At 46.9% G+C, this 27,859-nt stretch overlaps 1 protein-coding gene across 1 annotated transcript in view; it reads right to left on the bottom strand.

Annotated features, from left to right (window-relative positions):
• Positions 1-534: 534 nt before the first annotated feature.
• LOC121279972 (ETS domain-containing protein Elk-1-like) overlaps positions 535-27,859 on the bottom strand; it is a 93,703-nt gene continuing 66,378 nt past the window's right edge. Inside the window, exons 2-6 of the mRNA XM_041191595.1 lie at positions 13,197-13,407; positions 7,976-8,353; positions 7,598-7,945; positions 2,677-2,778; positions 535-1,710 (exon numbers count right to left, since the gene is read on the bottom strand). Coding sequence (XP_041047529.1) covers positions 1,612-1,710; positions 2,677-2,778; positions 7,598-7,945; positions 7,976-8,353; positions 13,197-13,407 — 1,138 coding nt within the window. The 3' untranslated portion in view covers positions 535-1,611. The remainder of the gene's footprint in view (positions 1,711-2,676; positions 2,779-7,597; positions 7,946-7,975; positions 8,354-13,196; positions 13,408-27,859) is intronic.

The raw sequence follows: 27,859 nt of genomic DNA on the forward strand, positions 1-27,859 counted from the left end.
AAAATGCTGGATAAACTCAGCAGGTTTGACAGCATCCGTGGAGAGAAAGATAGAGTTAACGTTTTGAGTCCATGTGACTCTTTGTCAGAACTAAGGAGAAGTAGAAATGTGATGAAATTTATACTGTTTAAAGGGGGGCGGAGCAGTTGAATCTGGATAGAAGGCCAGCGATAGGTGGAGGCTAAGGAGAGATTGACAAAGATGTCATGAACAGAAGGACAAAGGGGTGTTAACGATAGTGGTAAGAGCTAAAGGAGGTGCATTAAGGTTAAAAAATTAGAACGCAGCCAGTACCACTACCATTAACACCCCTTTGTCCTTCTGTTCATGACATGTCAATCTCTCCTTTGCCCCCACCTATCGCTGGCCTTCTATCCAGTTTCACCTGCTCCACTCCCCTTAAACACTATAAATTTCATCACATTTTTACCACTCTTTAGCTCTGAAGAAGAGTCATACAGACTCAGAACATTAACTCTGTCTTTTCTCCACAGATGCTGTTAGACTTGTTGAGTTCTTCCAGCATTTTCTGTTTTTGTTTCCGATTTCCAGCACCTGCAGTATCTTGCTTTTACCTTAAGTCTACACCGGTCTCCTTCCTCCAACTGGTCTAGTCTCACTGTCCTGCTCACCTGTCACGACATCAATATTTCTTCTTTACAAGCATCTTCCCGATTCACTTTTTCACTAAGTTTCACCCTGCATCAAGCACAGTCTGACAGCTAATTCAACATTCTAACCTCGGTATGGGTAAAGAAATGTTTTTATTTTATTGCACCCCACCCCCCCACCTCCCTTTTGAGTTCATGTCTGATTTTCTAGATTGGCGTTCCCTCCCCGAGTGGTGCAGAATCTTTTGGAATGGATGTTATCAGAGGATGTGCATACACCACCCTGGGACAACTGTGTAAGAGCTCCCAGAGAGGCCTCTATCCACACACATATGCGTCACACAGGTCGTATGTACATGTGCACGGCGCACATACAAGGTGGGAGCTGCATACTCCTTGTGGTCGTCGGAGATGTCGGGAGCTTGAATTCAACCCCCCCCTCCCCTCCCCCCGTCCATCAGCCATTCACCTTAAAGTGCCAGCTCCAACATTACGGTAGCGTAGAGTTGCCCAATTTAGAGTGCATTTTGTACAGGGTCCGACACAGGGACAGACACAGGGACATTTGTGCCAGCTGAGAATCAAATATCACGCTCACTCTGTAAAGCGCTTTGGCAGCGCACGATCATTGGCATAACAGTAGTACTAATATTAGTGGAGGGGGTGGGGGTGGGGCATGAACGAATTAGACATGCGGCACAGGGCTTTAGGTCCGTTGCAAGACTAATAGAGGATTAGCTGCCCAGCATGTACCCCAAACCCCGGCCAGCTCGCCTTGCACTGACAGCATCTCTTGATGACAGACGGGTCACAGCTCTCGAAAGGTCGGTTCCTGAGAGAAGAGATTTGTGCTGGAAAGGAACTGGGGTCTGGAAGGTCGAGTCCGTTCAATCCATCCCCACCGCTCCATCACCCCTCCAGGACCGATTTGATTCGAATGCGTCCAGTCTGGCCTGCGGTTTACGGCTGTAAGTATCTCGTCGGCGTCCCAGAGCTGGATTCATGGTTTCTGCAGTGCCATTGATGAAAGCACCGGTGTTGATAATCCATCCATGGAAGCAACAGGGATGTGGATCTGTGTGTTCCCCACTGAAGGAAACTGAAAGAGAAGAAGCCATTTATTATGTACTTATGCACATGGACACAGGAGGAGGCCATTCAGCCCTTTGGCCATGTTCTGTCGTTCAGTGAAATCATGGCTGATCTATTTCTTAACTCTACCCAGTTGCCTTGGTTCCATAACCCTTTATAACCTTGGTTAGTAATCACAGATTTAAAGTTATAAACTTCCGTTTATTATGCTGCTATTTTTCTTGCCCACTTTAGCTCCCCAACCCTCACGCCACACTCCTCACATCACTAAATGCCAAGCGAGTGCAAGCAACTGGCCAACCCTTGGTCGTCTAGCTGAGAGCTGGAAGATCAAGTGGTGCATGAAGCAATCCGGACGGAGTTCCCGATCGACTTCCCTTCCTTCCTTGGGGGGGGTTTATGTCCAAACTTGCTGCCTTCCCTTGCTGGAGGATGAACTTTTGCTCTTACATGTTGTGGCAGTTGTGTGCCCACAGACACTGAGGCAGTGCCTGCGGGCACACACTGGTGGTGTAGCTGTAATGTCATTGGTCCAGTAAGCCAGAAGCCCAAGCTAATGCTCTGGGGACATGGGTTCAAATCTCAGGGCGTCCAGTGGAATTTAAATTCAATTAATAAATCCGGGATCTATCAACAATTCTTGTATCCTGCAGGGAAGGAAACCTGCCATATCTGCTCTGTCTTACCTGTGACTCCCAGCAATGTGGTTGACTCTTAACTGCCCTCTGAAATGGCCTGGTGCCATTCAGTTCGAGGGCAATTAGGGATGGGCAACAAACGCTGGCCTTGCCAGCGATGCCCGCCTCCCATGAAGGAATAATTTCTGCAAGGCATCGCTTCATCTCTCAGTTGTAACTTTGGCGGAAACCGGGGAGGAACAGCTATTAGCTCCGTCCGACCGCCAACCTTACACAGAGTTACTCCCAGAGTCCGGTAGAAATTCTACCCTATAGAATTCAGTGTTCAGCCTTACCTGGAACGAGAGTTTGGCAGGGCTCATTGGGGCTATCGGGCTAAGTGTGCTCCAGAAGTGAATGGCAGACGGCAAAGTATTTGGTGTCAGTATAATTGGAGTCTGTCAAAAAGAGAATAAAGGGTATTCGGTAAAATTAAAAACAGTTGTCATCGTGTTTTGGCACCTGTGTCGGCATCTAGCATCCCCACGTCAGGTCTAGGGCAAGCCAGATGCAGAATAAACCACCTCCACTTGGCCCCAAAAAAAGATACCTTAACTCTAGGCTACATCAGCATTACATTCCCTTTCACAAACCAGACATCCTCTGCACGGTCTATAACTGCAGGTTCCCTATGTTTATTACCCACCTGCCCCTATGCTGATGGGAAGATAAAAATTATTGGAATATAGGAGGGCGACAACCAGTTCTCAAATCTATTCCGCCATTTAATTAGATCATGGCCAAGCTATGTCTTAACTCCATCTACCCACCTTAGTTCCGCAACACTTAATAACCTTAAACCTAGTCGTTTGGTAGTACAGAACGTGAGTATTGCTGAAAAAAGACATTTTGTTGAAGCTGTTTGTCTGACACTCATCAGGACAATCGCAAGAATACCAATGTCAGGGGAAGCAACAGCTTTATACTGTACGAGAAGGGAGTGCTGATTTTCACACAGTATAAAGTTGTTTCTTCCCCCGACGCTGGTGCTCTTGCGATTGTCCTGATGAGTGCAAAACAAAAAGCTTTGACAAAATGGCATTTTTCCAGCAATACTCAAACCTTAAATCTATCAATTTCAGAGCTAAAATTTTCAGTTGACCCCCCCACCAGATCCGACAACTTTTTGGAGGGTAGAGTTCCAGATTTCCACTACACCTGTGAAGAAGTGTTTCCTGACACCACCCCTGAATGTCCTTGCTCTTATTTTAAGGTTATACCTCCCTTGCTCTGGGGCTGAATTAGTTTCTTCCTAACTTCTTATCAAATCTATTAATCATCTTAAAAGTTATGCCATGGGGGACCGATGTGATCTTCCTTTTAATGAACAATATCTTGCTGTGGTAATTGGAGTTAATTTTTGTCTGAAGGCATCAATTGTCAGAGGGCCGTCCAGCGTGTTCTATTCCTGTTAGCTGTGACTTGGTTGATAGAACACTCCATTATGAGTCAGAAGGTTGCAAGTCGAACTAGGATGTAAAATCCAGGCTGACACGCCAGCGCAGTACTGAGGGAGTGCAGCACTGCCTGAGGTGCCGTCTGTCAGATGCGACGTTAAATTGAGGGGCCACCTGCCCTCAGGCAATGGATCCCATTGCGCTGTTGCAAAGAAGAACAGGGCAGTTCTTCCCATTGCCCTCACGACGTTCGTCACTTAACCAATATGACCAAAACAGATTGTCTGGCTCTTATCAGGTTGCCATTTGTGGGGTCTTACTGTGCGCAAATTGGCCGCTGCGTTTCTGCATTACAAAACGGTGACTACACTTCAAAGGGATTGCGCTGGCCACAGAAAACACTTAGGGACATCCTGAAAGATGGTATAGAAATGCATTTATAACTAACTAGGAATGAAAGAGTCATGGCAACTTCTAAGGATGCCCAAACTCTCCATAGAAAAAAAAATCCTGGCCATAATCAGGTCCGGAGTGAGTACATATCATTACCTATGAGATCAGCACCGTGCGAGGAGGGGGACTGATGCCACAGAAATAATACACATTTCCTAAGGTCCCAGTGATACATCACAAGTGATACACGGCTCCCAATCTGACTTTGTGAATGAAACAAAGCAAAATTTTAAGTGCTTCTTTCTTTCTTCTGGAATTTGGGAGGGAAAAAAAAAATCGACGTTTATCGATTAACCCACCCAGAAAATTCCAGGAATTAACAGTTGAAAAAACTATTAGCTGGGTTACTGGCAAAAAAAAATCTGATTTTTCACCATCCCAGCTGACCTTTAAGGAACTGACTGTGTCCTTGTAAACGTTTCCAATGAAATAACCCTATTGCCACCTCGTGGAGAAAATAACAACTGCAGGCATCATTTATTAAAGGGCCGGGCAATGATTTTAAATCAGAAACAATGTAATAGAATCATACAGCACAAAAGGAGGCCATTTGGCCCAGTGCGCCTGTGTTGGCTCTTGGAAACACCTATTTCATTAGTCCGATTCCCCTGCCAATTTCCCCACAGCCCTGGAATTTTCTCCCCTTCGAGAATTTATCCAATTCTCTTCTGAAAGTTCCTATAGGATCTGCTTCCACCACCATCTGTGGATGTGCATTCCAGATCAGAACAACTCACTGCAGACCCTTCAATTTTACTGGATCTTTTGCCAATTATCTTGAATCTGTGTCCTCTGGTTACTGATAGCTCTGCCGCTGGAAACTCTCTCGAAAAGCTTCATAGGTTTGAATTAAATATCCCCTTAACTTTATCTGATGTAAGTAATATCAGCTTCTCTGGTCTCTCCACATAGCTGAAGCTCTCCATGCCTGCAACCGGTCCACTAAATCTCCTCTACACCTTCTCCAAGGCTTTGACATCCTTTCCTAAAGTGTGGCGGCTAGAGTTGGACACAACACTTCAGCTGAGGCAAAGCCAGTAATTTATAAAAGGTTGACCATAAATTTCTTGCTGTGGCATTCTACTCACCAATTTATAAAGACAAGATTCCTGGGAGCTCTTTTTTTAAAACCAGTCTCATCAACCTCCCATCATCTTCAGAAATGTGAACGTTCCCCACCCCTCAATCCCTCTTATCACCCCCCAACCCTGCACCCCCCCAAGGTCTCTCTTCCTTCACCCCCTTCAAAATTATTAAGCAGGCTCGCTGTACAATGCTGTGGTACAGTGGTAACTAAAATTCAGATGCAGTCTACGCTAAAATTCAGATGCTGTCTACGCTAAAATTCAGATGCTGTCTACTCTAAAATTCAGATGCCGTCTACGCTAAAATTCAGATGCAGTCTACGCTAAAATTCAGATGCAGTCTATGCTAAAATTCAGATGCTGTCTACGCTAAAATTCAGATGCAGTCTACACTAAAATTCAGATGCAGTCTACGCTAAAGTTCAGATGCTGTCTACACTGAAAATCAGATGCCGTCTACGCTAAAATTCAAATGCAGTCTACTCTAAAATTCAGATGCTGTCTACACTAAAATTCAGATGCAGTCTACGCTAAAATTCAGATGCCGTCTACGCTAAAGTTCAGATGCTGTCTACGCTAAAATTCAGATGCAGTCTACGCTAAAATTCAGATGCTGTCTACTCTAAAATTCAGATGCAGTCTACACTAAAATCAGATGCTGTCTACGCTAAAATTCAGATGCAGTCTACGTTAAAATTCAGATGCCGTCTACGCTAAAATTCAGATGCAGTCTACGCTAAAATTCAGATGTAGTCTACGCTAAAATTCAGATGCGTCTACGCTAAAGTTCAGATGCTGTCTACGCTAAAATTCAAATGCAGTCTACTCTAAAATTCAGATGCAGTCTACGCTAAAATTCAGATGCCGTCTACGCTAAAGTTCAGATGCTGTCTACGCTAAAATTCAGATGCCGTCTACGCTAAAATTCAGATGCAGTCTACGCTAAAATTCAGATGCTGTCTACGCTAAAATTCAGATGCAGTCTACACTAAAATCAGATGCTGTCTACGCTAAAATTCAGATGCCGTCTACGCTAAAATTCAGATGCAGTCTACGCTAAAATTCAGATGCCGTCTACGCTAAAATTCAGATGCAGTCTACGCTAAAATTCAGATGTTGTCTACACTAAAAGTCAGATGCAGTCTACGCTAAAATTCAGATGCAGTCTACGCTAAAGTTCAGATGCTGTCTATGCTAAAATTCAGATGCCGTCTACGCTAAAATTCAGATGCAGTCTACGCTAAAATTCAGATGCTGTCTAAGCTAAAAGAATTTGGGTAGCTTTGAAGCGAAGTCACTGTTGTAATGCAAGCAGCAAAGTTGCACACAGCAAGATCCTAGAAGCAGAAATTCGCTATACAAATTAGGAGCAGGAGGAGGCCACTCAACCCCTCGAGCCTGCTCCGCCATTCAATAAGATCGCAGCTGATCTCCTTGTAACTTCAACCCCACATTCCCGCCTACCCCCCAATAGCCTTTCACCCCCTTGTTAATCGCGAACCTATCTAGCTCTGCCTTAAAAACATTCAAAGACTCTGCTTTCACTGCCTTTTGAGGAAGAGAGTTCCAAAGACTCACAACCAGCTGGGGAAAAAAAAAATTTCTCCTCATCTCTGTCTTAAATGAGTGACCCCTTATTTTTAAACAGTGACCCCTTGGTTCTAGATTCTCCCACCAGAGGAAAAATCCTCTCCATATCCACCCTGTCAAGACCCCTCAGGATCTTCAAGGTTTCAATTAAGTCACATCTTACTCTTCTAAACTCCAGAGGATAGTGACCAGAGGATTTTTTTGGGGGTGATGTTGGTTGAGGTTTAAATGCTTCCCAGGGCACAAGAGGGAACCTTCCGACTCTTCTTCAAATAGTGCCACGGGATCTCTTATCTCCATCTGGGAGGGCAGACGAATTTTAGGTTTAAGGTCTCCTTCCAAACACAGCACCTCCCACAGCGCAGCGCTCCCGCAGTACTGCACTGGAGCGCCAGCCTGGATTTGGTGCTCAAGTCTCTGGAGTGGGGTCTGAACCTACGCCCTTCCAACATGGGAGCGAGCAGACTAACGAGCGAGACACGGCCAGCACCATTCTGAAAGAGCATCTTTCATAATTAGTTCCAGATCCCAGTCGGATGTGTGATAGGGGGTTGTAACTCTTCTCTTTGTGGGGGTGGGGGTGGGGGGCGTGTGGTGGGGTGGGGGGGGGGAGGGGGAGGTGAGTTAAGATAGGATGTATCGTATCACTAACCTGTATTGGTATTTGAAATAGTATAAAATTAAGGTTATACCTGAACGTGCTGGGTAATCAGTGTAGGGGTGACAGCACTGGAGGCAGGAAAAACCACCGTGTTCAGAACGCCAGGGTTACTTTTATCTGGAGGGGGACTATTTCGGGCAATCAGTAGTGTGGCCGGCAGCTCCAGGTCCTTTGGCTTCTTGGGTTTCAGTGGTTGAAGGCTGCTATTGTTTTCTAATCTCTCCTGACTGGGACTCGGCGCCTGAGGTGAATCATCATCGGCAGGTTTGGCATCGAGGATGACGCATTCAAACTCTTCAACGGCCTTCATCTTCACCTTGAAGTCTCCCTGGTGGAGGGTCCCGCCGCACGTTTCCATGGGAACATCACCACCGACTTGCTGCTGCTGCTCCTGCCCCTCCTCCTCCTCCTCCTCCTCCTCCTCCTCCCGGCGTTTAACCTCAGGCTCCTCGGGAAGCCTCTCCAGCCCCCGGGCTTTCCCCTCCAGGCATGGCACCTCCACGGCGCGCGGGGGAGAGTCGCTGGCCCCCCGGGGCCGATGGTTGCTGCTCTGCAGCGACTGGATGGTGAAGGTCGAGTACAGGCCGGAGCGCATGTACTCGTTCCGGGACGAGATCCTGGTGGTGGGCTTCAGCTGTCTCTGCAGAGAGAGGCCTTCATCCTTCGGCCTGCTCATCGCCCACTCGCCTTCTGCAGCTTCGTACTTCTCCGACTCCATCGCTTGGCTGTCCGGCATGGACACAAACTTATAAACAAACTTCTGCCCGTTCACTTTCTTGATGATGTTCTGGAAAACAAATGATTTTGTGACAAAATAAAATCGCAAGGGGCAGTGGGGGGGGTGGTGGGGGGGGGTGTAGAGCTTGACTTTTATACCTTCAGTCCAGATGGAAAAGAGGCTTCAACTCAATATCGTTTGCCTCAGCCAAAGTTAAAATGACACACCCCCTCCCTCCCGTTGCTTTAAGGACAGTTTATAAATTCCCAAATTTTCTCCCTTCCTCGGGGCTCTAGGCCTTGCTTTGGGTCAGCTCTAGGCTTGCTGACTATCTGTTACCTCAACAAGTGGGGCGCTCCCCCTTTACCACATAGAGTCGTAGACTCATAATGGCACAGGAGGAGGCCATTCAGCCCATCGAGTCCATGCTGGCTCTCTATACGACACACCAATCGGTCCCATTGCCCCCCCCACCAACCCCCCCCCCATCCCCACAGTCCCACATGGTTTTTTTTTTGTCCCTCAAGTGCCCACCCAGTTTCCTTTTGAACTCATTCATCGACTCTGCTTCCACCGCCCTTACAGGCAGCGAGGTCCAGTTCACTACCACTCACTAGTGTAAGAAACCTTCTTCCTCGACGTTTATTCATTCGGTGGAGGGGGCGGGTGGGGGGGGGGGAAGAATTTTACACTGATCGGGCGGGCGCCCAATGCGATCGGACACTTAAGAGGCCAATTAAGGTTGTTAAAGGTGCAATTGCCTCTGATTTTTCGTGGTCTGCACATTTTTTTTTTCCCTGAATTTAAGAATTTTATTTCATGCTTTTCAGGTTTTCGGCTGCCTGAGGCAGCTCTCCGCCTTCGGGGAGCTTCCTGTCAGCCCACGCCCACACCCACACTGACATCAGCGGCCACCCTCCTCCTGACCCTACCCCAGCAGCGCTGAGCTCCTCAGCACACGCCTCGTGCTAGCCAGTAATTGGCCAGCCAGCGTCAAATCGGCACACGCCTCATGCTAGCCAGTAATTGGCCAGCCAGCGTCAAATCGGCACACGCCTCGTGCTAGCCAGTAATTGGCCAGCCAGCGTCAAATCGGCCCACGCCTCGTGCTAGCCAGTAATTGGCCAGCCAGCGTCAAATCGGCACACGCCTCGTGCTAGCCAGTAATTGGCCAGCCAGCGTCAAATCGGCACACGCCTCGTGCTAGCCAGTAATTGGCCAGCCAGCGTCAAATCGGCACACGCCTCGTGCTAGCCAGTAATTGGCCAGCCAGCGTCAAATCGGCACACGCCTCGTGCTAGCCAGTAATTGGCCAGCCAGCGTCAAATCGGCACACGCCTCGTGCTAGCCAGTAATTGGCCAGCCAGCTTCAAATCGGCACACGCCTCGTGCTAGCCAGTAATTGGCCAGCCAGCGTCAAATCAGCACACGCCTCGTGCTAGCCAGTAATTGGCCAGCCAGCGTCAAATCGCGGTTGGGGGCCGATCAGGGTTGGCCTCAGCCAATCTGGACCCGACAACCTAAAAATCCTGCCTGGGATGTGGGCTTCGCTGCATTTATTGCCCATCCCTAATTGCCCTTAAGAAGGTGGTGGTGGTGGTGAGCTGCCTTCCTGAACCACTGCAGTCCATGTGGTGTAGGTACACCCACAGTGCTGTTAGGGAGGGAGTTCCAGGATTTTGACCCTGCATCTCCAGCCCAAAACCTTAAATCTACGTCCCCCTAGTCCTTGTACCATCAGCTGCTGGGAACAGCTTCTCTTTGTCTATCTAAACCTTGTACCCCTCCCAGATCTCTCCTCAACCACCAAGGTGAACAATCCCAGCTCCCTATCCTTGTAGCTACAATCCCTCATCCCTGGAAAAATCCTGGTAAATTTCCTCTGGACCCTCTCTAGGACTCTCACATCCTTCCTAAAAAGTGTGCTGACCAGAACCAGATGTGACACTCTAGTTGTGGCCTAACCAGAGCTTTGCAAAAGAGCTGTGCTCACCCAACCTCCGCTCATGTTTACTTAGCAGTAAAGATGACAGCTTAATGATCAGGGGTTGGGATCCCTGACTCGGTATTTTTGCCAACGCCCTAATTGGCTGAGGTCCATTTTAATGTTAGAGCCAGATGCCTTGGCTGAGATCCTCACTCAGCACATTTCAGGGATCAAATCCTGAGATCCTCCTGTGCTGCAATGCTCTGTTTCGTCCCCGGGGGGGGCACATTTACTAGTTGAAGCACAGGAGGTGCCTGAACTCTGGAATTAGCCAGGGACAAAGTGATTTCCATGCCAAAATGGACAAGGAATGTAATCTCTGCGCACCGGGAGCAGAAAGCAGTGAAGAATGAGACAGAGACGCGCAGGAAGAAGGAGTCAGGGTTAATTTGCTGGAAGTATAATTATCAAGTAAGCCAATATATATATTGAGAATGAAATAGAACAAGCAGCGTCTGTAAGGGTCAGACCAGCCAATACTAAGGCCATTACTTAGAGTGCAAGGGCCCATTGTAGAAGTTGTATTTCCAGGCTAAAGAAACCTCTGTCCCAGTCAAGTGTAACTATTGCACCTCAAAATGAGATTAAACTTGGGAGCTCATCTGCTCAAATCAGGAGTATGGTGCAACAGTCTCCACCTGCCTGGATGAGTACAGCTTGCTGATCGAGACCATCCGGAACAAAGCAGCCCGCTTGTTCCACACCCTATTCACCACCCTTAAACATTCAGTCCCTCCACCACTGGCACACAGTGGCAGCAGTGATTACGATATACAAGATGCACTTTAGCTACTCTCATAGGCTCCTTCGACAGCACCTTCCAAACCTGTCACCTCTACCAGCTAGAGGAATAATGACTGCAGACGCAGCAGAACACCAGCCCCTTCAAGCCACACACCATCCCGACTGGAACATATATTGGCTATTCCTTCTTTGCCATTCGGTTAAAAGCCTGGAGTTTTCTATCTAACAGCACTCTGGGAGTGCCATGGAAGCTGGCTTACCACCACCTTCACAAGGGCAGCTGGAGAGGGGCAATAAATACTGACGTTGCTAGAGATACTCACATGCCTGAGAATGAATCTTAAATATGAATCATGGAGAAAAGATAAGGCTGAAGCAATTGCTACAATCTTCAGCCAGAAGTGCCAAGTGGATGATCCATCTCAGCCTCCTCCAGAGATCCCCAGCATCACAGATGCCAGTCTTCAACCAATTCAATTCTCTCCACGTGATATCAAGAAACAGCTGAAGGCACTGGATACTGCAAAGACTATGGGCCCTGACAACATTCCAGCAATAGTACTGAAGACTTGTGTTCCAGAACTTGCTGCACCCCTAGCCAAGCTGTTCCAGTACAGCTACAACACTGGCATCTACCTGGCTAAGTGGAAAATTGCCCAGCTATGTCTTTTGGACAAGAAGCAGGACAAATCCAATACGGCTAATTACCGTCCCATCAGTCTACTCTCCATCATCAGTAAAGTAATGAAAGGGGTCATCAACAGTGCTATCAAGCAGCACTTGCTTAGCAATAACCAACTCACTGATGCCCAGTTTGGGTTCCACCAGAGCCACTCAGCTCCTGACCTCATTACAGCCTTGGTTCAAACATGGACAAAAGAGCTGAAATCCTGAGGTGAGGTGAGAATGACTGCCCTTGGCATCAAGGCAGCATTTGACTGAGTGTGGCATCAAGGAACCCTAGCAAAACTGGAGTCAATGAGAATCATGGGGAAAACTCTCCACTAGATGGGGTCTTACCAAGCACAAATGAAGATGGTTGTGGTTGTTGGGGGTCAGTCATCTCAGTTCCAGGACATCACTGCAGGAGTTCCTCAGGGTAGTGTCCTCGGCCCAACCATCTTCAGCTGCTTCATCAATGACCTTCTTTCCATCATAAGGTCAGAAGTGGGGATGTTTGCTGATGATTGCATAATGTTCAGCATCATTCACCACTACTCAGATACTGAAGCAGTCCAAATGCAGCAAGACCTGGACAGTATCCTGGCTTGGACTGACAAGTGGTAAGTAACATTTGTGCCACACAAGTGCCAGGCAATGACCATCTCTCCAACAAGAGAGAATCTAACTAACGCCCTTTGACATTTAATGGTATTACCATCACTGAATTCCTGACTATCAACATCTTGGTGGTTACCATTGACCAGAAACTGAACTGGACCAACCACATAAGTACTGTGGCTACAAGAACAGGTCAGAGGCTAGGAATCCTGCAGCGATTAACTCACCTCCTGACTCCCCAAAGCCTGTCCACCAATCACAAGGCACAAATCAGGAGCGTGATGGAATACTCCCCACTTGCCTGGATGAGTGCAGCTCCCACAACACTCAAGAAGCTTGACTCCGTCCAGGACATAGCAGCCCACTTGATTGGTATCACATCCACAAACATTCACTCCCTCCACTACTGTAGCAGCAGTGTGTACCATCTACAAGTGCACTTCAGGAATTCACCAAGGCTTCTTAGACACCACCTTCCAAACCACTGACCACTACTATCTAAAAGGACAAGGGAGCAGATAAATGGGAAGATCACCACCAGAAAGTTCCTCTCCAAGCCACTCACCACCCTGACTTAGGAATATATCGCTGTTCCTTCACTGTTGCTGGGGCACAATCCTGGAACTCCCTCCCTAACAGAACTGTGGGTGTACCTACACCACATGGACTGCAGCGGTTCAAGAAGGCAACTCACCACCAACCTCTCAAGGGCAACTAGGGATGGGCAATAAATGTTGGCCCAGCCAATGAAGCCCACACCCCGTGAATGAATAAAAAAAACATACTAAATGTCATTGTGTTTTACCGACTTTGTTCTGTAATGTTGGGTGATTCTAAAATTGTCTGCTAGGCCCATGGCTGGTTTAAGCAAAGCCAACTCTAAATACAGGTTGCTCTTACCTTGTCGTAGTAATATCTTAGCGCCCGGCTCAGCTTATCGTAGTTCATGTTGGTTTTATTCTTGCGCATGCCCCACAGCCGCGCCACCTCCTCTGCATTACGTAGTTTGAACTCTCCGTCTTTCGAAGTCCAGCAAATGAGGTCGCTTTTGTTCTCGTCCAAGAGCTGCCGCAGAAACTGCCACAAGGTTATCGAGTTGTCCATCGCTGAGCTGCAGGAGAGAACCAGTCAGTGAAACCAGAGGCTCCATATGAGCTATAATACAAAGAGAAGCAAAAAAAATTACATCTGTGTCTATAACGCCTTGCTTCCTGTTGTCACACTTTCTGACAATAACACCCCTGTCTGCATTTTGGAAATTCTCATGGAAAGATATCATGGCCCCGCCAGTTGACCCGTAACAAAGTGGTTCAATTTTGCCTTTCCTAGTCCGTAAATTTGCAATGAGATTCCGAATCTAATCCAAGGGTGTAAATTAGAAACAGTAAAAATCCTGACTCTAATGCCTGGGGCAGCTCACACTCAGCATTTGCCCCAACTATATCAGCTGTGTTTGAGTTAGTCGCACTCTTGCCCTCTGAGGAAGCAGATTGTGGGGTAAAGTCCTACTGTAGGTCTTGAGCAAGGCTCACAGTCGAGTACCTAACTGAGGGAATGCTGCACTGTCGGGAGTGCCGTCTTTCAGATGAGAAGTTCAATTATGAGTCCTAGTCTGCCCTCTCAGGTTGATATAAATGATCTCATGGCACTGTTTTGAAGAACAGCGGGGGAGTTATGTCCTGGACAATATTTACCCCTCAATCAACATCACAAAAACAGATGATCTGGTCATTAGCATATTGTTGCTTGTGGGAGCTTGCTGTGCGCAAATTAACTGCCATGTTTTGTGTGTTATAACAATGACCATGCAGAGAGCTTCAGGGTGTCCTGTGGTTGTGAAAGGTGCTATATAATTGCAAATATTTTTTTCATCTTAATTCTTTTAACAAACTCATTCCTTTGCTTTAATCAGTTTTTTATCCATTCCCAAATTTTACCCCTTCAATCCACACAATTTATAGCTTAACAGGTGGCCTTATATTCAGAACTCTGTAAGATGGCTTTTGAGAGTCAAGATACACTACGTTATGAGATGTTCCATCAAAATGTCACTCCCTCAAAAAAGTTAGGGTGGTTAGTTGGGCTTTTCCTTTCTAAGGGGTTATCATAATGACCACTGGTGATAATCCATTACGTTATTTAAGTTGGCATTGATGTTAGAATGGTAAGTAACTGTTGCCTGAGCTTGATTGTCAATATTTTGAAAACGAGCAATGTGCTAGCTTGTATTGGGAATCTTCCCATCATTCATCCATTTATAATGTCTTTTCTCACCCCTCCCTCACAACCCCCCCTTCCCGCCTCAACCCCACCACCACCATCTTCATTGTACAGATACATATCCATTCCCGTGATGTACAAGTCCCAAGCAAGGTCACCATTTGTTGCCAATTCCTACTTTCCCTTTCGGTCAGCCTCAACAGCTGCAGTCCATGTGGTGTAGGAACACCCAAAGTGCAGCTGGGGAGGGTCTGCCAGGATTTTAACCCGGGACAGTGAAGGAACGACGATATAGTTCCAAGTCAGAAATGTGTATGACCTGGAGGGGAACATGGAGGTGGTGGTGTTCCCATGGTGGTGCCTGTCCCCCTTGTCCTTCTAGGTGGTAGAGGTCACGGGTTGGAAGGTGCTGTCAAAGGAGCCTTTGTGAGATGCTGCAGTGCTTCTTGTAGACGGTACACACTGCTGCCACTGTGCATCAGTGGTGGAGAGATTCACTGTTTAAGGCATAGTGGAAGAGGTAATAATTTGTAACAGTGGTCACCATTCAAGTGACCATCAGGTCTATCGCTGATCATGATATACCCACAGTGTGTATAAACTGGGTAACTGCCTACCAGAAGATTTTAGTAAAGCAACACATGCCCAGTAAAAATACATTCACTACCTTTCCACTAGCTAAGAACAAACAAGGGCCAGGATTTTACAGCCTTAACACGGTGTCTCCCACTGGTGGGTGCCGTGAGCCATTTACATCTCCATTCAGTTCGGTGGGACTGTAATACCCCCACTGGGCGAGAGGGGCCGTACAATCCGAGCCAAGGGTTTTTTTTTGCATTTAAACCTCTCCCTGCCCCAAACACTAAGCACACTCCCAGATAGTGTGATGGCAAATTGGGGGTGACATTGACTCAACTCTCCTCTCTCGCTGTGAAATGGCAAAGTGTTGTCATTTCACGCTCCAACACATTTCACCTGTGATCGACCAAGTAGCATGATCACGCCACCAACCATGTGGTCACGTAACCACGGAGAAACCGAAACAGGGTTGCGCCAACGCTGAAATCACAGTTCTGTTGGGTGTTGGCAATGCTTCTCGAGCAAGCTCCTTCGAGCCAGCTAGGACATGTTTTGAGGGATGGAGAGACTAAGCACTTTCGGAACGTAGTGAAGCCCTGCCCGACACTCATACAAATCCGCGAGGTCACAGAAGTGATCCAACCATCGTGACACCCACTAATCTGACAGGAAGCGGAGGCAACTTTATTGTCCATCACATTGTGGCCAAGATAACATCAACAGCAATGGCACCAGGAACAAAGCAACCAAGGCATGCACTGCATGCACTGGAGGAAGCCCTGTGCCTCTTGACTGTATTATACAGCCCTGAGTGGGCCGCGAGAGATCAGCAAGTTGTCAACAACAACTTGGGAAAGTGAAGTTGAGGCAGAAGATCAGCCACTGAATGATGAAGCAAGCTTGAGGGGCCATATGGTCCACTCCTGCTCCTAGTTCTTATGTTCTTTGGACAATCCTCTTCAATATGGCAGGGCAACTGATCATCTGTTGGGAGGGTGGGGTGGGTTTAGGGTTGCCAACCCTCCAGGGTTGGCCTGGAGTCCCCAGGAATTGAAGGTCGATCTCCGGGACACTGTACAACTCTGAAGAATAATCACCGGGACATTAAAAAGAAAATGGTCATTTTCTTTGAACATTTGTCTTTGCCAGATATAAAAATATCGAAAACGGTGGGGGGGGGAAGCCTGTTTTGGCTGACAGTCAATCATCATCCAATTGGGTAATGAGTCTTTTTGCTTTCCAATTGGTGTAAGAAAGCGGCATGTCACAAGGATGCCTGACTAATGGCTGGGCGGGGGGCGGGTGCGCGGTCGGGGCAAGTCATGTGGTGAATCCTCAAGGAATACATTTAATCGCAGTCAGCAGCTCTAGAATGGGTTGCAGTACATTACGATGTCATGACAACTCACAGCGTTACCGCTGTCAACAGTGATGCAAGTCTTGTGGGGAGAAGGGCAGGAAGAAGACAAGTTAGACATTTCTAACATGGTTGCCCCGATGCATGAACGTTCTACCAATGACAAACAACCGGGTCTGAAAACCTCACCCAGACCCACTACCCAGTCTCAGCCACTGCTTTTCAGAGCTGCCAGGACAAAAAAAAAAACAGGTTCATCATCAGAGGAAAGCTATCAGTTTAAAGCAGAAAAATGCAACAAATTACAGAAGCTGACCTTCCCCCACCCAGAGAATTGCTCTAGCAGAGTGAGTGAATAGTCAGCACTCTGAAACCTCCATGCATATCCCCCAGTGCTGGCTGCAATGATGGAGTAGTGTCCACACTGTACTAGTTGCTGTAACTGCTATAAACCAGTCACTTATTTCTAAGCGTGCAGCAGGTTTATTTACAAGAGTTTTAAAATAGCTCTGCAATCACAAAATGTCTGCACCATGTTTATCCCAGCTCTTGCTTCTGTGTAGTCTATTTACTTTGCGCTGAATCCACACCCAGGCTTCACCAATCAAGCACACTGAGCATAGATCAATTACCAGACTGACATAATTAAACACAGAACAATTGAACACTGCATTGTATCTGCTGTAAACCTTTCATTTATGACTATGTGCGTGTGTGTGTGTCTTCTTTTTTTTATTCATTCATTGCCCATCCCTAGTTGCCCTTGAGAAGGTGGTGGTGAGCTGCCTTCTTGAACCACTGTGTTCCCTGTGGTGTTGGTACACCCACAGTGCTGTTCGGGAGGGAGTTCCAGGATTTTGGCCCAGCAACAGTGAAGAAGCAGCGATATATTTCCAAGTCAGGATGGTGAGTGGCTTGGATGGGAATTTCCAGGTGGTGGGGTTCCCACGCATCTGCTGCCCTTGTCCTTCTAGATGGTGCCAGTTGTGGGTTTGGATGGTACTGTCTAAGGAGCCTTGATGAGTTTCTGCAATGTATCTTGTAGAAGGTACACACTGCTGCTACTGTACGTTGGTGGTGGAGGGAGTGAATGCTTATGGAAGGGATGTTAATCAATCAGGCTGCTTTGTCCTGGATGGTGTCCAGCTTCTTGAGTGTTGTTGAAGCTGCATTCATCCAGGCAAGTGGGCAGTATTCCATCACACTCCTGACTTGTGCCTTGGAGATGGTGGACAGTCTTTTGGGAGTTAGGAGGTGAGTTACTCGTCGCAGGATTCCTAGTCTCTGAGCTGCTCTTGTAGACACAGTTTTTATATCTCTAGTCCAGTTCAATTTCTGGTCAATGGTAACCCCAAGGATGTTGATAGTGGGGATTCAGCGATGGTAATGCCATTGAGTATCAAAGGGCAATGATTAGATTCTCTCTTGTGGAGATAGTTATTGCCTGGTACTTGTGTGGCGTGAATGTTACTTGCGAATTGTCAGTCCAAGCCTGAATATTGTCCAGTCTTGCTGCATTTTAACATGGACTGCTTCAGTATCTAAGGTGTTGTGAATGGTGCTGAACACATTGTGCAATCATCAGCGATCATCCCCACTTCTGACCTTATGATGGAAGGAAGGTCATTGATGAAGCAGCTGAAGATGGTTGGGCCGAGGACACTACCCTGAGGAACTCCTGCAGTGATGTCCTGGAACTGAGATGATTGACCTCCAACAACCACAACTATCTTCCTTTATGCTAGGTATGACTTCGACTAGTGGAGTTTTCCCCCTTATTCCCATTGACTCCAGTTTTGCTAGGGCTCCTTGATGCCACACTCAGACAAGTGCTGCCTTGATGTCAAGGGCAGCCGCTCTCACCTCACCTCTGGAGATCAGCTCTTTTGACCATGTTTGAACCAAGGCTGTAATGAGGCCACAAGCTGCATGACCTTGGCGGAACACAAACTGAATGTCAGTGAGCAGCTTGTTGCTAAGCAAGTGGTGCTTGATAGCCCATCCCTAATTGCCCTTGAGAAGGTGGTGATGAGCTGCCTTCTTGAACCGCTGCAGTCCATGTGGTGTAGGTACACCCACAGAGCTGTTAGGGAGGGAGTTCCAGGATTTTGACCCAGCGACAGAGAAGGAAAGGTGATATATTTCCAAGTCAGGATGGTGAGTGGTTTGGAGGGGAACTTGCAGGCGGTGGTGTTCCCATGTGTCTGCTTCGAGATGGTTTGGAAGCTGGTGTCTAAGGGTGAATTCCTGCAGTGCATCTTGTAGATGGTACACACTGCTGCTACTGTGCCTCGTTGGTGGAGACAGTGAATGTTTGTGGATGGGGTGCCAATCAAGCAGGCTGCTTTGTCCTGGATGGTGTCCAGCTTCTTGAGTGTTGTTGGATCATAAACTGGAGTCCAATCAAGTGGTTTAGATGGCACTGCGTGGATTATCACTGTTGTCTAAGCATTTAAAATTAGAAGTTTTTGGTGCAAATAGAAGCCTGAGCCAGTTCTCATTGACAGAGTGATCTTGCCCTCCAATTCTTCACATAGACATCCAATCCCCTTTTGAAAGTTTCTATTTCAACTTTTCTCTCTTGGCCAGGTTCGTTAGCCACACCTTGAAATCGCTGTTTGTGAGTTATACAAAAGGGTGGGGTTTTTTTGGGAGAAATCTCACCTGCCTGTTAACCATAACATGCGCCATCTCTTCACCAAAGAATGGGCTGGTCAATGGAGCACAATGGTTCTTTAGACACCCAAGAAGCAGTTAAACCCTTGTAGGCTAAGATTAGCCAGGGGTCAGCACTGTGACAACGCTGCAAATGCAAGTTACTTGAACGGAGATCAGATAACACTATAGTCCACAAGGGAGGGACCATAGCCATCTCTTTCTGTTACAGAAAGAGAAAGAGAGAGAGAGAGAAAGAAGGAGAAGTGGTTAGATAGCTTGAGGGGCACCATTCTGTATGAAGCATGAGGTAGGGCAAGGAGTCAGGCCTCCATAAACTACCACAGCCAGTACAAGGATTGAATCTACACCACTGGCATTTCTCTATGCCACAATCTAGCCATCTAGCCAACTGGACTAACCAAACTCTTAGCAAAGGTCATATGATTTGAGAATCAAACCTTGGAAAGGTGGGACGCCTTGTACAGAGTACAAATTCGCATCCTCCTTGAAAGCAGCTGGTTCTTAGGGTTGCCAACCCTCCAGGATTGGCCTGGAGTCTCCAGGAATTGAAGATCAATCTCCAGGCCACTGCTGTGTGCAACACTGGAGGAAAACCAATGGGACATTTAAAAAAAAAAGGTGGGGTTTTTTTGTCATTTTCATTGAACATTTCTCTTTACCAGATATAAAAATATTGAAAATGGGTGGGGGTGGGGGCAGGGTAGGGTGAGGGTGGAGTGGTGGTGGTGAGGTGGGGGGTGGGGGGGTGGGTGGATGGGTGGCTACTTTGCTGACAATCAAGAATCGTCCAATCGGGTAATGAGTCTTTTTGCTTTCCAATTGGAGTAGGAAGGCAGGACATCACAAGGATGGACGTGTTGGCCGATTAATGGCTGGAGCCAAGTGATGAAATCTCCAGGAATACATTTAATCACAGTTGGCAGCCCTGCTGATTCAGGAGGAATGCCAGAACCACAGAATTTTAACAGCACAGAAGGAGGCCATTCGGCCCATCTTATGTGCACCGACTCTCCAAATGAGCATTATGAGCTAGTACCATTGCCCTGCCTTTTCCCCATACCCCTGCACATTGTTTCTACTCAAATGATCATCCAATGCCCTCTTGAATGCCTCATTTGAACCTGCCTCCACCACACTTCCAGTCAGTGCATTCCAGACCCGAACCACTCGTTGTGTGAAAAAGTTTTTTCTCATGTCACATTTGCTTCTTTTGCAAATCACTTTAAACCTGTGCCCTCTCATTCTTGATCATTTTACGAGTGGGAACAGCTTCTCTCTATCAACTCTGTCCAGCCCCCTCATGATTTTGAACATCTCTATCAAATCTCCTCTTAGCCTTCTCCTCTCCAAGGAGAACAGTCTCAACTCCTCCAATCTATCCTCATAGCTGAAGTTTCTTATCCCTGGAACCATTCTTGTAAATCTCTTCTGCACTCTCTCCAATGTGTTCACATTCTCCCTACAGTGTGGGCACCCAGAACTGTACACAATACTCCAGCTGAGGTCTAACGAGTATCTTATATAAATTCAGCATAACCTGCTCCTGTACTCTATGCCCCTATTAATAAAGTCCAGGTAAGTATATGCCTTATTAACTCCCATCTCCACCTGTCCTGCCACTTTCAATGATCTATGCACATATACACCCAGGTCTTTCTGCTCCTGCACCCCCTTCAAAATTTCACCTCTTATTGTATATTGTCTGTCCATGTTCTTCCTACCAAAATGCATCACTTCACACTTCTCCGAATTGAATTTCATCTGCCACCAACTGCCCACTCCACCAACTTGTCTATGTCCTCTTGAAATTCCACACCGTCTTCCTCGCAGTTCTCAACACTCCCAACTTCGTATCATCTGCAAACTTTGAAATTGTCCCCTGTACACCAAGATCTAGATCATTAATATATAGCAGGAAAAGCAAGGGTCTTGATAGCGACCCCTGGGGAACTCCACTACAAACTTCCCTCCAGCCCGAAAAATATCCATTGACCATTACTCTCTGCTTCCTATTTTTCAGCTGATTTTGTATCCACATTGTTACTATCTCTTTTATTCCATGAGCAATAACTTTTCTCACAAGTCTGTTGTGTGGCATTGAAAGTCCATGTACACCACAACAACAGCATTACCCTCATTGACCTTTTCTCTTACCTCTTCAAAAAACTCTTGCAAGTTAGTTAAACATGATTTTCCCTTTAGAAATCCATGCTGGCTCTTCCTTATCAACACATTTTTGCATGTGACTACTAATTCTATCCCGAATAATTGTTTCTAGAATCTTGCCCACCACTGAAGTTAAACTGACTGGTCTGTAATTGCTGGGCTTATCCTTACAACCTTTTTTGAACAAGGGTGGAATATTTGCAATTCTCCAGTCCTCTAGCACCAGCCCTGAGTCTAGGAAAGACTAAAAGATTATGGCCAGTGCCCTTGCAATTTCTACTCTCACTTCCTTCAATATCCTTGAATGCATCTTATCTGGTCCTAGTGCTTTGTCAACTTTAAGTACTGACAGTCTATTCAATTTTGAACCCTTCCAGTGACAGAGTTTCCTCATCTGTCACCATGGCCTGGGTAGCATCTACTCCCTTGGTAAAGGCGGATGCAAATCATTCATTTAATACCTCAGTCATGGCCCCTTCATCCATGTGTAAATTCCCTTTTAGGTCCCAAATTGGCCCTACTCCTCCTTTTACCACCATTTTACTCTTTATATGCCTATAGAAGACTTTGGGATTCCCCTTTATGTTGACTGCCAGTCTTTTCTCGTAATCCCTCTTTGTTTCTCTAATATTTCTTTTTCACCTCCCCTCTGAATTCTGTATTCCTCTTGATTCTCAATTGTATTTTCTACCTGACACCTGTCATAAGCACACTTTTTCTTCTTTATCGTAATTTCTATCTCATTTTTTATCCAGGGAGCTCTGGATTTGTCCTACCTTTCCCTTTCAATGGAATATATCTTGACTGTGCCCAAACCAATTCTTTTTTGAAGGGACCCCATTGTTCAGCTCCAGTTTTTCCTGCCAATCTTTCGTTCCAGTCTATCTGGCCCAGCTCAGTTCTTGCCCCATCGAAGTTGGGTCTTGTCCAGTCAATTATTTTTACTCTGGATTGCCTATCGTCCTTTTCTATCATCATCCTAAAATGTACAATACAATGATCACTGTCTCCTGAAAGTTTGCCCACTGACACTTAATCTACTCGGCCCACCTCATTTCCAAGAACCAGTTCCAACAATGCGTCTTTTCTTGTTGGATTGGACACATACTGCTGTAGAAAATTCTTCTGAACACAATCTAGGAACTTTTGCCCCTCTCCACCCTTTACACTACCACTGTCCCAGTCTACATTTGAGTAATTAAAGTCCCTCATTATAACTACTCTATTATGCCTGCATCTCTGTAATTTCCCTGCAGATTTGTTCTTCCACGTCCTTCTCACTATTTGGTGGTCTGTAGACTACATCGAGCAATGTAATTGCGCCCTTTTTGTTCCTTAGCTCTAGCCAAATTGATTCTGTTCTTGAATCCTCTGGGCCATCCTCTTTCTCCAGCACTGCAGCACTCTCCTTAACGAATACTGCCATCCCTCCTCCTTTCCATTCTTTTCTACCTTTTTTGAACACTTTGTACCCGGGAATATTTAATACCCAGTTCAGCCCTTCCTTGAGCCAGGTCTCCGTTATCACCACAACATCACATGGCAACCAGCATCTGTAACTCCCCAGTCTTATTTACTGTATTCCGTGCATTCACATACATGCACAGTAACCCTGATTTAGATTTTGTTACTTTCTCCCTTACCCGACTTTACCTGTCTCTCTCAGTATTTTGTGCACTCTGGTATTCATCTAATATTTTCTCCTGATTCCTGCACTCTTGCTGAGTTAGTTTAAAACCTCCCCAACAGCACTAGCAAAACGTTCCACAAGGAACTCAGTCCCAGCTCTGCTCAGGTACAACCCGTCCAGCTTGTACAGGTGCCATCCCCCCCAGAGCCAGTCCCAGTGTCCCCAGGAATCTAAAGCCCTCCCTCCTGCACCATCTTTCCAGCCTCGCATTCATCTGCCTTATCCTCCTATTTCTGTACTCACCGGCACGTGGCACTGGGAGTAATCCGGAGATTACTACATTTGAGGACCTGCTTGCTAATTTTTCACCTAGCTCCCTAAATTCTAATTGCAGGACTGCATCCCCCTTCCTACCTAAGTCATTGGTCCCAATGTGAACCACAACCTCTGGCTGTTCACCCTCCCCCAGAAGAATGTCCTGCAGCTGCTCTGTTTGGCTACAAGATCAATACTGTTTGCAAGACCCAGCGGATGAGGATACAGCAATAATAACAACAACTGACATTGATATAGCACCTTTAACATAATGAAACATCCCAATCATCTGAAGCACCTCAATCAGATTACCCCTTTAATCCATATTTTAAGACAGTACCTGCCTGATCTATGCATCTTGTCTTCATAATTTAACTTTTTGACCCCAGTATCATTCTGGCAAATTTGCGCTGCATCCTCTGATTGATTTCATTCCTATGCATGTAGCCTGAGACTTGTCAGAAGCCAATTCTAGCTTACTTACTATGTCCAGGTTCAAGGTCAGTTTATCAGCGCAGACCACGGCTCAAAGCTGGTACCTCGCTGTCACAGGCAGCACTTCTGTTCCACGAGCCAGAGAGACAGATTATGTTGGTTTTATGTTGTACAAGAAATCACAGGAAAAAAGAGGGCTGACATCTCTGAGGAGCCTTTGCTAATAGCGTTGTGGAAACTGTGGCCTGCTAACATATAGTGATATTAAAAAGGAACCCAGCTCATTTCCTTTGTTCAGCTCTGCACCATGAACCTTTAGCTTGGCAGATGAGGTGTGCAACTGCACAAAGGCTGGAAATGCAGAGGTATAAGTAAAGCTTTGCCCTTTCTTAGCCAGTCCTACAACAGCATGTCCTTGGTGTGAAGTGGCTCTTTGCAGGTTTATTCTAGAAACGCTCAAAACACTGCAAACTCAATAGCACAGGCTTTTGATTGTCTGTCAGGGCAAAGCATCACTATTTAGGTTTACCCTAAAAAAAGAAGCCCAGTTTTGTGCATTGCCCAATCAACAATCGCTTATTGTTTCCCCAGTAAACCCGTCACAATTTCATCGTAACCGTTCAGCGTGAAGGTCACTGTGAATCAACAGCCTGTATAATACATTTTTAAAAACGCAGGCAGGTTGCACCTGATCACACTGTCTACGCACTTCCCACAATTTTTTTTTAATGCAGTGACGATTATATAAACAGTCAGGACAAAGTTACAGCCAGCATACGGTGTGGTAGCGGAATTATTATGTTTTACCTGACAAGTAAACCAGGGACCTACATTAATGATCTAGAGACATGAGTTCAACTCACACCATGGTGACTGGGGATATTTAAGTTTCGGTAATTAATTCATCTGGAATTTAAAAGTTAGTATTAGTTATGGTGACCATCAAACTACTGGATTGAAAACCCATCTGATTCACTGATAGTCCTTTGGGGAAAAGAAGCTGCTGGCCTTACCCAGTCTGGCCCATATCTGATTCCAGGCACACAGCAATGTGGTTGATTCATAAGCCTGGATTTTACTAGGGGACATCCTGCTCGCCAATTCTCCCTCCCCCCCCACCCACCACCTCCACACCCACAGGTAAAAAAATCGGTACCAAACCGACTGGATTTTAAAAAGGTCACCCTGCAGTGACAATGTGCTGAGGGAAGGCCTTAACAAACCGAGAACGAGACTTCCACACCTCCATGGGAGGAAGTCCCACCCTTGACCAATCTGACTGGCCAGCAGCTTTGCAGTCCCAGCAGTGCCACGACTCAGCGGTGGGCTCTGCCTGGACTGCGAGCAGCCCCCAGGTATAAGGCCATGGTGTCTAGGCCCAGGTAAGTCCTGGGCTTTTAGGGTGGGGTGGGGTTGGGAACCCTTCGGAGGTGTGGGGGTTTGGGGGTGGGGTGGGGTGGGGTTGGAAAGAGGGGTTGGGGACTGGGTTATGGAGGCCAAGCGGCAAGGTACAAGGAGGGGGTATGATCTTGTCGGTGGGGGGGGGGGGTTGCGGAGGTGTCCCCAATGCGCTCAGGGCACCCTCCAAAAGGATGTACCCATCCCCACCCCGCCCTTCCTTCCCACCCTTACACCAATTTGGGTAAAAAATGGCCTTCTTACTTCACCCGCCTGCCACTGCTCAGCATGTTAGGGCAGTGGAGGCAGATTGAAGGCCTTATGAGGGCAATAATTGACCACTTAGGGGCCTCAATAGGCCTAAGGGCAGGGGGCTAGTGGGCGCCTTACCCATCCACACACACCCCCCCACCCCCCCCACCCCCCGCTGGCCGTGTTATGGAGACTAGCTCAGTGTGGGCAGAAAGGCGGTGGGCTAGCCACCATAAGCCCCTCTGCATAAAACATGCCCAATGGCAGGCGGGGGCATAAAATCCAGCCCCTTAACTGTTCTCTGAAATGGTTTACTAAGCCTCTCAGTTGTATCCAAGGCAGTCGCTCACCACCATCTTCTCAAGGGCGATTAGGGATGACTAATAAATGCTGGCCTTGCCAGCAACACCCACATCCCGGAACAAATGAAAAATAAGATGAGGGACCAGTCAGTTTATTACATGAGGGAGGCAGGCTGACCCGGAGTCTGCTCTTTGAACTGTGTCATGGATTTTTTTTTTAAATATCTAGCCAAATTAAAACAGCTCCAACAAGGCAGATACACCCCCACTATTGTAGCTGAGCTACTAGCCTAGACTAAGAAAACAAATCTAGTCTCCTACCTCACGGGCAAGACTGGTATCCACGTGTCAAGCTGACTGTGCTTGGTATTGATGTCCAATGTGAGAGATGCTATCTACATACAATAAAACCATCCGTACATTTCACAATGCATAATTAAATTTTGTATGTAGCGCACACCAGGGCCTGAATTTTCAGACAGAGAGGCTCTCCGCCTTGGCGAAAATGGCACCAGTAGCAGAAACTGGAAGTCCCGTCCCCGGCTCCCACCAAGTGGGGGTGGGGAAGGGGGGGGGGAGGGGATGGGGGTGGGGAGTAACAGATCTTATTTCCACAAGGAGGGAGTGGGAAGTACGATGTGTGTTCCTTAGACCTGGTAGGAGAAGGTCTAAACTTACTGAAGTGGAGTGCCCCTTTTGGAGAAGGAAGGTACCCTTTTTGGATATGGTCCCTGGGCACCCTTGGGAGAGATGAGGTGCCCTTTAGGAGAGGTCAAGCGCCCTATGGGATTGTTTAACAGTAGATATGAAAGTGCATAAAAAGTGGATAAACTCGTTGGAGCTGTTGAGCTCATTGGAATTGTCAATGGGAACTGTCTAGGCATTTAAATCTCCTGCCCTTTAAATATTTGAAAAAACTGTCTGCAGTGTTAAAAAAAAATCAGTGCTTGCTATGTCTTTTGATATATTCCCGAGGGCTATCTTTTCAGGGTTATTGTAGCATGACTGATTTCACAACCTATCATTATCACAGTGGGCAGCATGTCAATTCATAGTCTGATTGACAGCTCCGTGTGTTTATAAAGTTTTGAAGTGGGGTTATGAATACAAATTCCTGTTCTTATAAGGGATTAAAAGAAGTTAAATATGGTGAATGTTTATTCTCAATGAGAGTGTTATTTTACTGAGAATTCATCAATAGCCACACAAGAATTTTATCTAATCTCAGCATGGGTCCTGAGGTCTGCCCATCGTGGGTATTGGGTGAATTGGCATAGACGGTGTGAGGGCAAAGGGTTGTGGGTGCAAGGAAAGGGTTGGCATGGAGGGCATGAAGGGTGATAGGGGTTAGGTGGAGGGGTGTGGAGGGTATGAGGGGAGGGGCCATAGGGGTTGGGTGGAGGGGCATGGGTTGGCATGGAGGGTAGGAGGGGCATTGGGGGGGTGTGTAGAGGTGCATAGGTTTGCATGGAGGGTATATGAAGGGTCATAAGACATTGTGGGGAACATGGGTTAACATGAATAGGGCACGGAGAGTAAGGGGGCGCGGTGAGGGGGTGTAAGGAGTGAGTGCTGTAGGACTTTTTTTTTGATTCATTATTTTTTTCACAGATGGGACAAAGTGCGGGGACACAGAGGTAAGCTTTTGCCCACTCCCACCTCCGCACCTGACAGCCCCTGTGGCTGCCTCCGAACTCTTTACAGGGGTGGCCGGCCTGACTCCCATAAAACCTGGCATCCCAGGAACAAAAATCCAAACTTCCGGGGCACATTTTCAGGAGTTGAGTTTGTGAAGCTGGCAAATCTCCCAACTCCGCACACCCCCAACGTGAGAATGGAAATTCAGGCTTGGGGTTGCCAACTCTGGGTGGATGTATTCCTGGAGGCCCCATCACATAACCTTCAACCAACACAACCAATCAGCCTTTTTCCCTAAATTCAATATGTTTTTATTACTGATAAACTAAAGTGCCCAAAGAATATGAAAAGGACATCCTCTTTTTTTAATGTCCCTTATGCTGTTTCTCCTGGGTGTTGCACACAGTGGTGTCCTGGAGATTAATCTTTAATTCCTGGAGACTCCTGGGCAATCCTAGAGGGTTGGCAACCTCACCACATACCCATCACCATGTGGCCAATAATGGGTTGAAATCACTGGAATGAAAAGCGTGCAGGTTTTATGAAGGGCGAGTGATCCGGTCTAACAGGTTACCATCCAGCGTGTGAAAAT

The sequence above is a fragment of the Carcharodon carcharias genome, chromosome 7 (assembly GCF_017639515.1).
Source record: "Carcharodon carcharias isolate sCarCar2 chromosome 7, sCarCar2.pri, whole genome shotgun sequence".
NCBI lineage: Eukaryota > Metazoa > Chordata > Chondrichthyes > Lamniformes > Lamnidae > Carcharodon > Carcharodon carcharias.